We start from the raw sequence: 12,793 nt of genomic DNA, 5'->3' as shown, positions 1-12,793 counted from the left end.
TTTATAATAGTAAATTTTAGTTCATAGATGAATACATAACAACAAACCACAACAGAAAGCAGTATTTAAAGTGACCTGTTTTTTTTACAATTATGTAAAGTCTTTTCATAAAAAATTATAGCCTAAGTCGGTTTAAATCATTAAAATTTTATGCGCGGTTTAATTTCCTGACTCAGCATTTATGGAGTAAATTATTGGAGGTATTTAACTATTATTTTTCATGATAAATCTTAAGCATATTCATTATCTTTTTTTTTACTATTTTTTTGCATCAGACCATGTAAATTTAATAATGATAAATGTCTGTAAGGGTGAATATAATAAACAAAAAATTAACGCTTTTTTTTAACTAATATATAAAATTTATCTTACGAAGAAAACAATTTAGGATATGTTCAACAAATAAAAATAAATTAAAAAATTTATATAAATATAAATCCAGAGACCCCTTTTTTCTACTTATACAGAGTGTCCCATATAAAACGCAACCCAACCTTATATTGGTAGGTATTGAAATAATAAAAAGCCATGTGTAAATGTAAATGTAATTTTTATTATTACCATCCATTACCTTACATTTAGAGTAAATGTTGCAAGTGGGCGCCAACTTCTTGAATACAAGCTTCAATTCTTTTACAGCGTTTCTTGCAACTTTTTTCAAAGTTTGTGGCTGGATATTTAATACAGCTTGTTCAATATTGACTTTCAATCGTTCCAAGTGTTCGTGGTTTGTCGCTGTAGGCTTTTTCTTTGAGGTAACCCCGTAGAAAAAAATCCGCCGCAGTCAAATCTGGAGATCGTGCTGGCCACAAGCCTCGATCGATAATACGATTACCAAAGAATTCCTCGACGAAATCAGAAGTTGAACCTGCGTAGCACGATGTCGCACCGTCATGTTGTAGCCGGCGGAGTCTGTCTTCCTCTTCCAAGAGTGGGATGAACCGAAATAAAATATCCTGATACCGTTCTGCATTAATGGTGTACTCGATAAAAATAGGACCGATTATTTTCTTCCGCGATATCGCGCATCACACGCCCGACTTCTGCGGGTGTAATTGTTTTTCGTGATAAACGTGGGGATTTTCAGCGCTCTAAATTCTACTGTTTTGGCAGTTTACGTAGCCGTCCGAATGAAACCGTGCTTCATCTATGAAAAATAACGAATCCATAACGTTAATTCCTTCGCGCAGAAATCGACGGAACCGTTGACAATATTGTAGCCGTTTTTCTTTGTCGGGCTCAAGAAGTCGATGAACCGTTTGAATGCGATAAGGTCGTAATTGTAATCGTTTGGTCCCCCGATGAACGGTCGATTTAGACAAATTAATTTCAGCAGACAAATGTCTGATCGATTTATTTGGCGAGGCGAGTAATAGGTCTTTGATTTCAGTGACTGTGTATCTGTATTCAACACTGACGCAGATGTTTTGTGTTCCTTGTTATTAACAGAACCGGTCTCTTTAAATTTTGTGACTAACTTTAATACTGATGTTTTGTTAGGAGCTGGTTTTTCTGGGTACTTATGGCAAAACAAATCTTGCACTGCAACCGCTGATTTCGTACTGAAGTACGACTGACAATGAAAACACGTTCATCTAGCGAAAACACCATCTTGTCTCTAGCAATACACTGAACGTTACGATTGCATTGTTGTTACTATCGGTAGTGTTCTACTGCGTCGCCGCGATGTTCAGATGTTGGACGAGTCCATTTCAGTAATGAGTAAAGGAGTAAGCATGACTTTTGAAATTTCATGGATGAGTGATTGATGGATGGGTTGCGTTTTATATGGGAGACCCTGTAGTTTGCAAAAAATTCACCTTAACTTCTGCTCAACGAATAAAATGAAACCATACTAAAATTCATAGAAATTTAAAGGTACGAGTAATTTTTTTTCTTAAGGAAATTAAACTAAAAATTTGATAAAATAATTTAAAAAAGTTGTATCTCCAATAATTTTTAACAGATTATTTTAGTTTGATGTACAATATTTTGTTAAATTATCAACAAATAAAAATAAAATGAAGCAAAATACTTTGTAAAGACTTTAATTCTGCAAATCTACATAGGTAACATTTACTATTATCTTGAAAAATTTATTTTACGACTAATCTAAAAAAGCTGACAACACTGTTGTAGGACTTTCCCTTCACGTATACCTATTTCTGAAGCACTATTTACACACAAGCCCGACCACACACACACACACACACACACACACACACACACACAGACACAGAGACACACACACAAAACTAAATTCAAATTCAAAATATTCATAATTTTACTTTTATTTAGCTGCAGAGGCGTGCCAGGCACGTTCTCCGGGCGGGCGGGGTCTCGGAATGGGATTATTAGGTGTTCAAAATTGACTATCCCTCTAGTGTAAAAATATAATTTTTTTAAATGACGAAAATTAATATAACGAAAGTTAAATTAGAAATTTAACTGTAGAAAATAATACTAACGAATCGGTATTTTCCGCTAGTGATCGGTACATTTCGGTGTCTAATTTTTGGTTATAGTTCATTATTTAACGAATAAAAACAATCATATAAATTAAAAATATGTTATTGACTAAAACACCCGGCAATGCTTCGCTATTGCCAGATTTGAGTATATGCATAGATTTAAAGAACACAACTGAAAGTTTGATAAAACATTAACAAAATGAACATTACGAAACTTCACAAAATTTAACCTTTCTTTTTTCCCCTTTCCCACTTTTTCATTTTTACCATATTACCTTTCCTTTTCACCATTTTCCCCTTTCCTTTCTCATTTCTCTTTCCCACTTCCGCTTTCCCCCTTTTTTCTCTCTTTTCCCTTACCATTTCCTTTTCCCCATTTCTCCTTCTTTCAATTTTTCCCTTTCACCCTTTTTCACCACTCGTAAATCGGTCCAGTAGTTTTTTAATCTATAGCGGACACATATATCGGAAAAACTGAAGTGAAACCGTAAAATATTTTGTATACCGCGAGTTGCTTTTACGTCCAACAGACAGCGCTGTTTTTAAAAAAATGCATGTTTTTCCCTGTCACAGGTGTGAAATCTTAGGTATATAAATAGTAGGTATATAAAAACATGCGTGTATTCGAATGCAACGTTCTGCCAAAATTTCAAACCGATCGGTGAAAAACTTCAGGAGATTTAAGATTTTTAACAAACAAACATTTACATTTTTATTTATATAGATATATAGTTCGCACTATATCAATATATAATACAAGTACATACCTGACCACCAGACATGTATTAACGAATCGGAATTACCATCGGTAAATACCGGCTACGGGGAACGGATACACACACACACGTCCTTTAGTACATAATATTTTTCTACAACAGCTGTACGTCCGTACTACACTAGCGTTCCTTGTGACGACAGGCACTACTACTATTGATGCAGTATATTCTCTTAGCCTCTAGTTTAAAGCATTTTCTGGGGGGGCGGGTTGCGATTTTGAAATTTTTTTGCAAATATTATTGTTTTTTAATTGTTTACAAATGTGCCTAAGAAAAATAAGATCTTAATTAGGCGAAATCGCGAGATACTGAGGATGACCTTGCTCTACAGCCTCACCTTTTAAGTTGAAAATTTATGGGCATCAATGCTCCATATACAGAAGTAATCTGACCACGCTTGGTCAAAAATCGGTCCAGTAGTTCTGAAGATATAAAATGTAGGACACCGAAAAGACTTACGAATATCCAGAAAATTTCCATCCGGTTTTCTGGGTTGCTTAGGTATAACGTGAAGATCCGGTGAAAACCGCATATCCTCAAATTGGATCGATTAATATACTTTCCCTTTTACAGCTATAGCACTAGATAGGAAAGTAAAAATGTGATAATTTTTTTGTTTGATATCATCATATAAGCCTGAAACTTGTGTGTGGGATATGAAAATGGAATTTTTGTAGCGTATGAAATATGTCCTGCCTGACCGGGATTCGAATCAAAGATATCAGGATGAAAGGCCGAGATGCTACCACTCGGCCACGGAGATTTAATTTTTTTGGGGGGAGAGTAATTTATTATATATATGTTTAAATAAACCAAAATAAGTTTTAAAAATTCAAAAAATCAGTATTTTTTTTAATTTTCTGTTCTCCTACTTCCAAAATCACCTTCAAAGTTTTTTTTTTACTTTTACTATGTTAAATAAAAGAAACTAACAAAAATTCCTATGTACAACCAGTAAAAATATAAGTAAATTTTCCTATTGTGGTAGTCGGACGGGGGGGTTGGGAATTATGATGAAATGTAATTGTAATAAAATTAAACCAAAAATGTTTTGAAAGATTCAATTTTTTTTTTTTTTTTTTAAATAATGATTAGCTTATTACCGCTTCAACTATTACTCCTAAAGTAATTTTACATTACTTTTATGCCCAGGAAGATAAAAATAAGAAAATTTGGTTAAAAATATGTAATAAATAAAAAAAGGTAGTTTTTTCCGATTTTTGGGGCAATTTTTTTTATGGTAAGATAAGCATACGCGCATGTACTGAGCTTAATATAAAGTGGGGGGGGGGGGGGGTGGTTATGTTCAAAACATTTTGAAAAAACTGACACCCCACTAGAAAGTGAATATAATTCACTTTCTAGTGGACACGATAACTGACGTCATTTTAAAAACAATTTAAAGCTGTTCCTTAAAAATAATTCGCCCCAAAATTTCGGTCGAGTTCATTAACAGCCAAAATCAAACCATGGAGGTTGAAATGGTGAGGCTTTATCGAAGAAAAACAAAACAAATATCGCTATAACTTTCCTATTAAGTAAAATATCGAATTCGTTTAAAGTTCCTACTATTCTTTGGATAAGGGCCTAAAAATTACCTAAATAAAGCTTTTTGATATCACCAACCATTGGCCCAAAGAATAGAAAAAATGGGGTTTCGAAGACAAAAAAATCATACCTCCCTTAATAGGCACAGTATTAAATCGGTTTAAGTGGTTGTTAGACCTCTAAACATTACCTAAAACTTTTGTCTGAAACAATTTTTGATATGACCAACCCTTACGGCAAGGAATGACCAAAATGTTGCTGGAATTGTACGAAGATTGGGGCGTATGATAAACATATGAAGCTTTTTTCATATGCAACCATTGTCGTATTGAATAAATGTGAAGTTTTTCTTAACTTCACAAGGTAGAAATTTTTTTTATCCCCTACTTAGCACCGGTGAAATCTACTTCCGCCTTCCGGCGTGCCGAAAGGGATTTTTTATTATTATAATCAGTATTAACGTTTAATTAACATATTTATGAATTAATAATGTAAATACTAATTTTTTTTTTGTTAATTTGTTTCAGGAAACGTATTTGTAATAGCAGCAATATTACTCGAAAGAAATCTACAAAGTGTAGCAAATTACCTAATATTATCATTAGCAGTAGCAGATTTATTAGTCGCTTGCCTAGTGATGCCATTGGGTGCTGTATATCAAGTGTCACAAGAATGGACGCTCGGTCCGGAATTGTGTGATATGTGGACATCGAGTGACGTATTATGTTGTACAGCATCTATATTACATTTAGTTGCAATAGCACTAGATAGGTAAGTAAAATTACAAATTATTTAATATATCTATATAAATCCTATACATTACTGAATCGGTGTTTTTTTTTTTGAAAAAAGATTTTATATATATTAATATACGAACTTGGAAAGTCTATATTACAGAAAAAACTGTACACGTATAGTAAGATCTCGGAATAACGCAGATACAGTTATAATTCCGGTAAAAGATGTCCCCACCCCCGCCCAAAAAAGAGTGTTATCGGAAAAAAAAAGGTGACAACAAATTTATAATAGTTTCCTGACATTGGTTATTTATTCTTAAATAGTAGAAAAAAAATCATACGTGAAAAAAATTACTTAAGATTTTTTTTGGTGTGCAGGGGGTAATTTACGATTTTAAATTATCATTATATATTTAAATAAACCAAAAGGTTTTTTCTGCTCCCCATCTTTAAATAAACTTTTTTGATTTTTCTACATTTACTATGGAAAAGTAATAAAACACAAAAAGAAATTAATTAAAATATTTACAACTGATAAAAGGTTACCCAAGATTTCTTTTTTTGGGGGTTGGAGATTAATAATTATGAAATTTAATTTAATACTAAAAGTTTCAACCAAAAAAGTTTTGAAAAATTCTAAAAATCGATATTTTTAAACCTTGCTCGCCGCCGTTACCCCGAAATTATTATTTTTGGGTCGTTTGCATTACTATTGTACCTAGGAAGATTCGTTTTTTTTGGGGTGGGGATAATTTATGAAGAAATTTTATCGCAAATTAATCGATAAATATTCAAAACCAAAGTTTTTAAAAATTCCCAAAAATCTATATTTTGATAATTAGTTTGGTACGTAATTTATTAACTAATTTTATATGCATTTTAAATATTGCTGCATTTGGTAATGAATTAATTTTATTCCAAATTATATCACCAGAGAGTTAATATTATGTTTAAAGACGAATAATTTATAAGCTTATTTATTTTGTTGTTGATATATCAATAAAAAAAAAAAAAAAAAAATGTAATTACATCTAAAATTTTCATCTTTATTTAATAAAGGAAGGAAAACCTCAATGAGGTATTTTAAACAAATGATTAGTACTAAAAAGTTTCAATATTGCAAAATCATATTATTACTGTCAATTTCATAAATTTTTGGTTTTATATATAGTTGAAATAATACAAAATGGCCGGTCGCGACAATAATAATTTAAAAATAAATTCCTACCTAAAATTCTGTTGTTCTGATATAAATCACACTAATAACTAATTCTTTAAATCAATGAATATTTTTTATAAATAAATTATTAACTAATGTTTTTACGTATTATTTTACGAAATTAAAGCCCTACAAAAATTATGTTCCCATCTACGTCATCAGACGGCCAACCTATATCATTCCAACTATATATAAATACGAACACGTTAATTGATTCAACACCCGTTAATGAGCGAAGATAAACATGGGACGTCACTATACAAATTTACATTTGACTGTAATGTACCATTATCGTTAATGTAACCCATTTCCCACAAGATACGTATGATTTTAAATACCATGATATATCTGATGGTGTAACAAAATTACAACATTTTAAGCTAGTAATTTAATCTATTTTTTATTATATATAAAATCTCTGCGATATGCTTTTCTTGTAGATTAAATATTAATATAATTATGAGGATAATAATCCAGTTAATAATAATTGTAATAGAATTTTGGTTATCCATAATATTTGTAAAATATAAATTAACAATCAAATTAAATTATCTACCGTAATTTATATTAAATGAATTCTATTTTAGATAATGGAAATACCAATGTACTACGGAAATTTCTTAAAAGAGTTAGGCTATATAAAAGGGTATTTATATAGATGACCGTATTTAATTAACGTTTAAACACTCGAGAATTTAATTTTATTCTTCGAAATCATTAATAATAGTTTCCTTATGAGAAGTACGAGAGTATTTTAATATTTAAATGAATTATTAATTCAATGATAACAAAATTTACGTTACTTTTCAACGTACTCCCACGGTTGCATTTAATCGGTTAACATTTTTATTTCAGCATTTTTGTGTCTGAGCAATTCTTATACCATTCTTCATCTCCCGATCAGAACTGCCAAATACAGTCCTACATAAATACTTTCCGAGAGGATTGAAAAATAAAAATTGCTGACAACAAAGTTCTAATACTTTCCTAGCATTGGATATTTATTCTTATATACCGGAAAAATAACAAAACATGGAAAAAAAGTTACCTAAGATTTCTTTTCGGAATTCTTTTTTCCGGGTGGGGGGTAGTTTATGATGAAGTTTTATTGTAAAATTATCTTATATATTTAAATAAATAAAAAAATTCAAACAATTGGTATTTTTAGGTAGATTTCATAAAAAAGCTACCTATTGTAATGGGTAATATGATTCCAGAAAATTTCGATATATCTTCGCGTTTCACGTCCTCCAGACCCCAAAAACCACCGTTAGGTCAATATATATATTTCACTTACTTGTGGACACAAGAACTGCCGTAAATTTGCCCCAATCACTTTAAAATTGATACATAAAATATAACGACCCAAAATCTCGGTACAAATCGGGCTTTTCGAAAAAAATATATCGCTATAACGTTTTTATTAAGTAAAATATCAAATTCGTTTAAAGTTCTTTATTATTCTTTGGATAAAGGTCTAAAGTATTTTGTTATCACCACCATTGGCCCAGCGGGTGGAAAAAATGGGGTTTCGAACACAAAAAAAATGCATAGTATCGAATCGGTTTAAAGGGGTTGTTAGTCCTCTAAACATTACCTAAAACTTTTGTCTGTAACAATTTTTGATATGAACAACCCTTACGGCAAAGGATGACCAAAATGTTATTGGAATTATAAGAAGATGGAGCTTGACGTATGTTAAACATATGAAAATTTTTTCACGTGCAACTATTGTTGTATTGAGTAAATTTGAAGTTTTTCTTAACTTTAAGATGGAAATTTTTTTTATCCCCTATTTAGCACCGGTGAAATCTACCTCCGCCTTCCGGAGTGCCGAAAAGGATTTCTTATTTCTCTTTCAGTTCCCCCACTTCCAAAATCACCTTCAAAAAACGTTTTTTATAAGTTTGCTATGTAAAATAGAAAAAAATTTCACTAAAAAATGTACAACCAATAAAAGTTATGTATGATTTCTTTTATGGTTATGGGGAGAGAGGTGAATTATGATGAAATTTTATTGTAATATTATTACTAAGAGTCTGTTATTTAAACTTTTAATATTATTAAAAATTTAAATAAATCAAATAGTTTTGAAAAATCTAGAAAATAAAAATTTTTAACCTTTTCAACGGTTCTTCCACTCAGAATATTATCTTAAAAGTATTTTTTTGCCCCTTGCATTAATACAGGGTTATCATAAAAGAATGGTGCGGTTTCAGTAATTCATAGGAAGATTGTAGGAAACTTTCTAGATGTTGTATTGGTATCCCTGAAAGCCTACAACCCAAAAGCTTATCAGCCGTTGTGATCACAACGTCAGTTCTTGTATTGTTCTTGCGGTGAGTTTAGAGAGTTACTATGTTCTCGGATAAAGACAAAGCAAAGTGTGTTTTATTTACGGCTGAATTAAAATCCCTAATTTTAGTTTAACGTGCGTTTCGACGTGAATTCGGAAGAGATCCGCCACACAAAAATAACATAGCACGGCGGTTCAAACGATTCGAAGAACCGGATCGGTTATGAAACAGAAATCAACCGGAAGACCAAGTGTACCGGACGAAACGGTTGAACTAATTAGACGATCGGCAATTAGAAGTCCTGGGAAGTCCATCCCCCGTCGAAGCGTCGAATAAGGTATTCCAAAATCAACAGTTCACAAAATTTTACGTAAAACACTGAAATTACACGCTTATAAAATCCAGATACTGCAGGTGTAAGACATTACAATTTCGCTGTTGAAATGTCGGACAGAATAAGTGAAAACGAATCGTGTTTAGACGATATAATTTTTACAGACGAAGCTACATTCCATGTGAATGGATGTGTTAACAGACACAATTCACGAATATGGGGCTCTGAAAACCCACACGCAATTATTGAGAAACAACGCGATTCGCCTAAAGTTAATGTTTGGTGTGGTGTGATGAAAAATCGTGTAACAGGGCCTTTCTTCTTTGCTGAAAAAACAATTAATGGAGTCGGGTATCTTGACATGTTAACCGATTATTGCTTTCCTCAGCGGGATGAACTCGAAAACATTCATCGACTTAATTTCCAACAAGACGGTGCTCCCCCGCACTTGAATGCATCGGTCACGGACGCTTTGAACGACAAATTTGGAGATCGATGGATAGGCCGGCAAGGACCCGTACTTTGACCTCCAAGGAGTCCAGACTGACACCTTTAATCCACCGGATTGGTCTACTGGTTAACGCGTATTCCCAAATCAGCTGATTTGGAAGTCGAGAGTTACAGCGTTCAAGTCCTAGTAAATCCAGTTATTTTTACACAGATTTGAATACTAGATCGTAGATATCGATGTTCTTTGGTGGTTGGGTTTCAATTAACCACACACATCTCAGGAATGGTCGACCTGAGAATGTACAAGACTACGCTTCATTTACACTCATACATATCATCCTCAGAAGTAATACCTGAACGGTAATTCCCGGAGGCTAAACAGAAAAAAGTCAATAAGATCACCTGATCTAACACTATTCCAGTTTTTCGTTAGGGGATGGAAGTAAAATAATGTAGACAAAACAAAAAAAAAATCATTTCCGGAGGCTAAACAGGAAAAAGAAAAAAAGTGTAATTTTTTTTGTGGGGGTATCGAAAGCGTTGTTTATACACAAAAAATTGGCGAACTAAACCGCTTAAAAAACAGGATTAATGAAGCAATGACAACCGTTAACGAAGAAATGTTAACTAATGTTTGGAGAGAAGTTGAGTATCGTTTGGACATTTGTCGAGCGACTAAGGTCGCACATATTGAAATTTATTAATTATGTAAAAAATGTTTGATACGACAAATATAAAAAAAAAAAAAAATATAAACTGTAAGTAATTCTGTTTTAATTTAAACCATATTCAAAACCGCACCATTCTTTTATGATAATCCAGTGTTATGCCAAGGAAGACATTAAGAACTGTAAGTAAGAATGTAGGCAGCATTAGTGAGCTTAATATAAAGTAAGATTGTGTTTGAAAAAACTGACCCCAAAAGCCCCGAATCTGGAGATATAAACCCCCAAAACTTTTACCAACAAATTGTTTCACATAAACGAATCTCTTTGGAAAATTTCATCACAATGGAATAATCCAATCAAAAATTATTAAACTTCAAACACACGTACATATCCGTACGAACATTACACCCAAATATTTTTGTTTTTGGGGTCTTGGGTCAAACGTGGAAAATTTGCACAAAAAAAAACTCAATCGCTACTGTTTTCCTTCTTGCAGCATAGCCCTAGAATGTTAATACCAGGAAAAACGATCAGGATTGCAAACCGAATGCGGCGTACCTCCTGACCTGAACTTCGAAAAGGTTCTCATCTTTTTTGTCCAATAAGGGAGGGGAGTTATGAAAAAGAATTATGTTTTTTAAAAGAGAACTAAGTCATTACCTTCTTATTGGGCGATTCACTTTATTTAACAGTATATCATAACTGCTGATTGTACTTTGACAAAAACGTAATAATACAGGATCACTCGCGGGAACCGGATGTTTTTGAAGTGGGTTGTACTCGGGCGTTCGTGGTGGGAGGGGCACGTAGCTGGTGTCTGACGTTTCCTTTGTTCATTGCATTTACATTGTAGTCGATGAGATGGAGCCGTGGACGCTAGACCAACGCCTACCCACGCCTTAGACAGTTTTGCGCGAAATGACGAATCCGTAATTGCTGTTCAGCGAGATTTCCGCCGTAATGCAAGTATTCCTTCTCGTAACACAATACTCCGACGGGTAAACAACCTTCGAACAACAAGCGGTTCAATATTGAAGAAAAAACCACCGGGTCCCCGACGAACTGCTAGCACTCCGGAGAACATCGAACGAGTAAGAGAAGCCATTGTCAGAAGCCCACGCCGCTCTATTCAGAGGCATTCAGCAGCGCTTCAAACGAGCACAAGTGTGGTAAGTCGAATTCTGCATACAGACCTGCATTTCCATCCTTACAAGATAGCCGTCGTGCAGCAGTTAAACGAGCAAGATTTCACGCACCGATTACAATTTTGTCGACAAATGCTTACCATTTTTGAAGAAAATGAAAATTTGTTATCGTTAATGAGTGACGAAGCCCGTTTTCATCTGAATGGATTCGTCAACAAACAGAATTGCCGGTTTTGGGCAGATAGAAACCCGCATCGGCTTCACGAGAGACCACTTCATAGCCGAAAGGTGACCGTCTGGTGTGCAATAGGAAAGGTCGGTATTATTGGACCATATTTTGTTTGAAGAAAATGACGCTGCCGTAACTGTAACAGCTGATCGTTACATAGCGATGTTGAATACGTTTTTCATCCCCGAGTTACGAAACCGGGGAATCGATTTTCAAAATGTGTTATTCCAGCAGGATGGAGCTACAGCGCACACAGCGAGGGCAACGATGGCTGTTCTCCGTAACTTGTTTCCGGGACGGATCGTTTCCAGATTCGGCGACATTCCTTGGGCCCCTCGGTCCCCCGACTTGAGTAGTTGTGATTTTTTCTGTGGGGGTTTCTAAACTCGCGTGTGTACGGCGATAAACCGCGTACATTGGAGGACCTAAAGATCGCAATTCGGCATCGCGTCACCCAGATTGATGTAGACATGCTGCAAAGAATTGAGGCCGGTTACCGTGAAAGGCTACAACAATGTATTGCCCAAAATGGACATCACTTGCCGGACATAATTTTTCGTTCATGAGTAAGTAACAACTGCTTTGATTTAACAAGTGTTTCAGTACCAATAAAACTTTTTTAAAGTAGATATTCAATTTTTTATGATTATTTTAAAAACATCCGGTTCCCGTGAATGACCCTGTACTTTCTTGGCATTGATTATTTATTCTTATATAGTGGAAAAATAATCATACGTGAAAAATATTGCCAAAGATTTTTTTTTATAGAGATTACAGTATAGGATCAACTGCTATGATCATTAGCTCAAAAATGAAAATTTGTAGCGTAAGAAATACGCCATGCCTAACAGGGATTTAAACCCTTGACCTTCGGATGGAAGACACTCTTACAAAAAGAGAAGTAATTATTTTAATTTAA

General features: G+C 33.7%; 1 protein-coding gene across 1 annotated transcript in view; it reads left to right on the top strand.

The window, feature by feature from the left end:
* LOC142333705 (5-hydroxytryptamine receptor-like) overlaps positions 1-12,793 on the top strand; it is a 738,869-nt gene that overhangs the window by 517,830 nt on the left and 208,246 nt on the right. The window contains exon 4 of the mRNA XM_075381137.1: positions 5,323-5,566. Within this exon, the coding sequence (XP_075237252.1) occupies positions 5,323-5,566 (244 nt within the window). The remainder of the gene's footprint in view (positions 1-5,322; positions 5,567-12,793) is intronic.

This window comes from Lycorma delicatula, chromosome 13 (genome assembly GCF_047948215.1).
Source record: "Lycorma delicatula isolate Av1 chromosome 13, ASM4794821v1, whole genome shotgun sequence".
Classification (NCBI taxonomy): Eukaryota; Metazoa; Arthropoda; class Insecta; order Hemiptera; family Fulgoridae; genus Lycorma; species Lycorma delicatula.
This window is presented reverse-complemented; position numbering and strand designations above follow the sequence as displayed.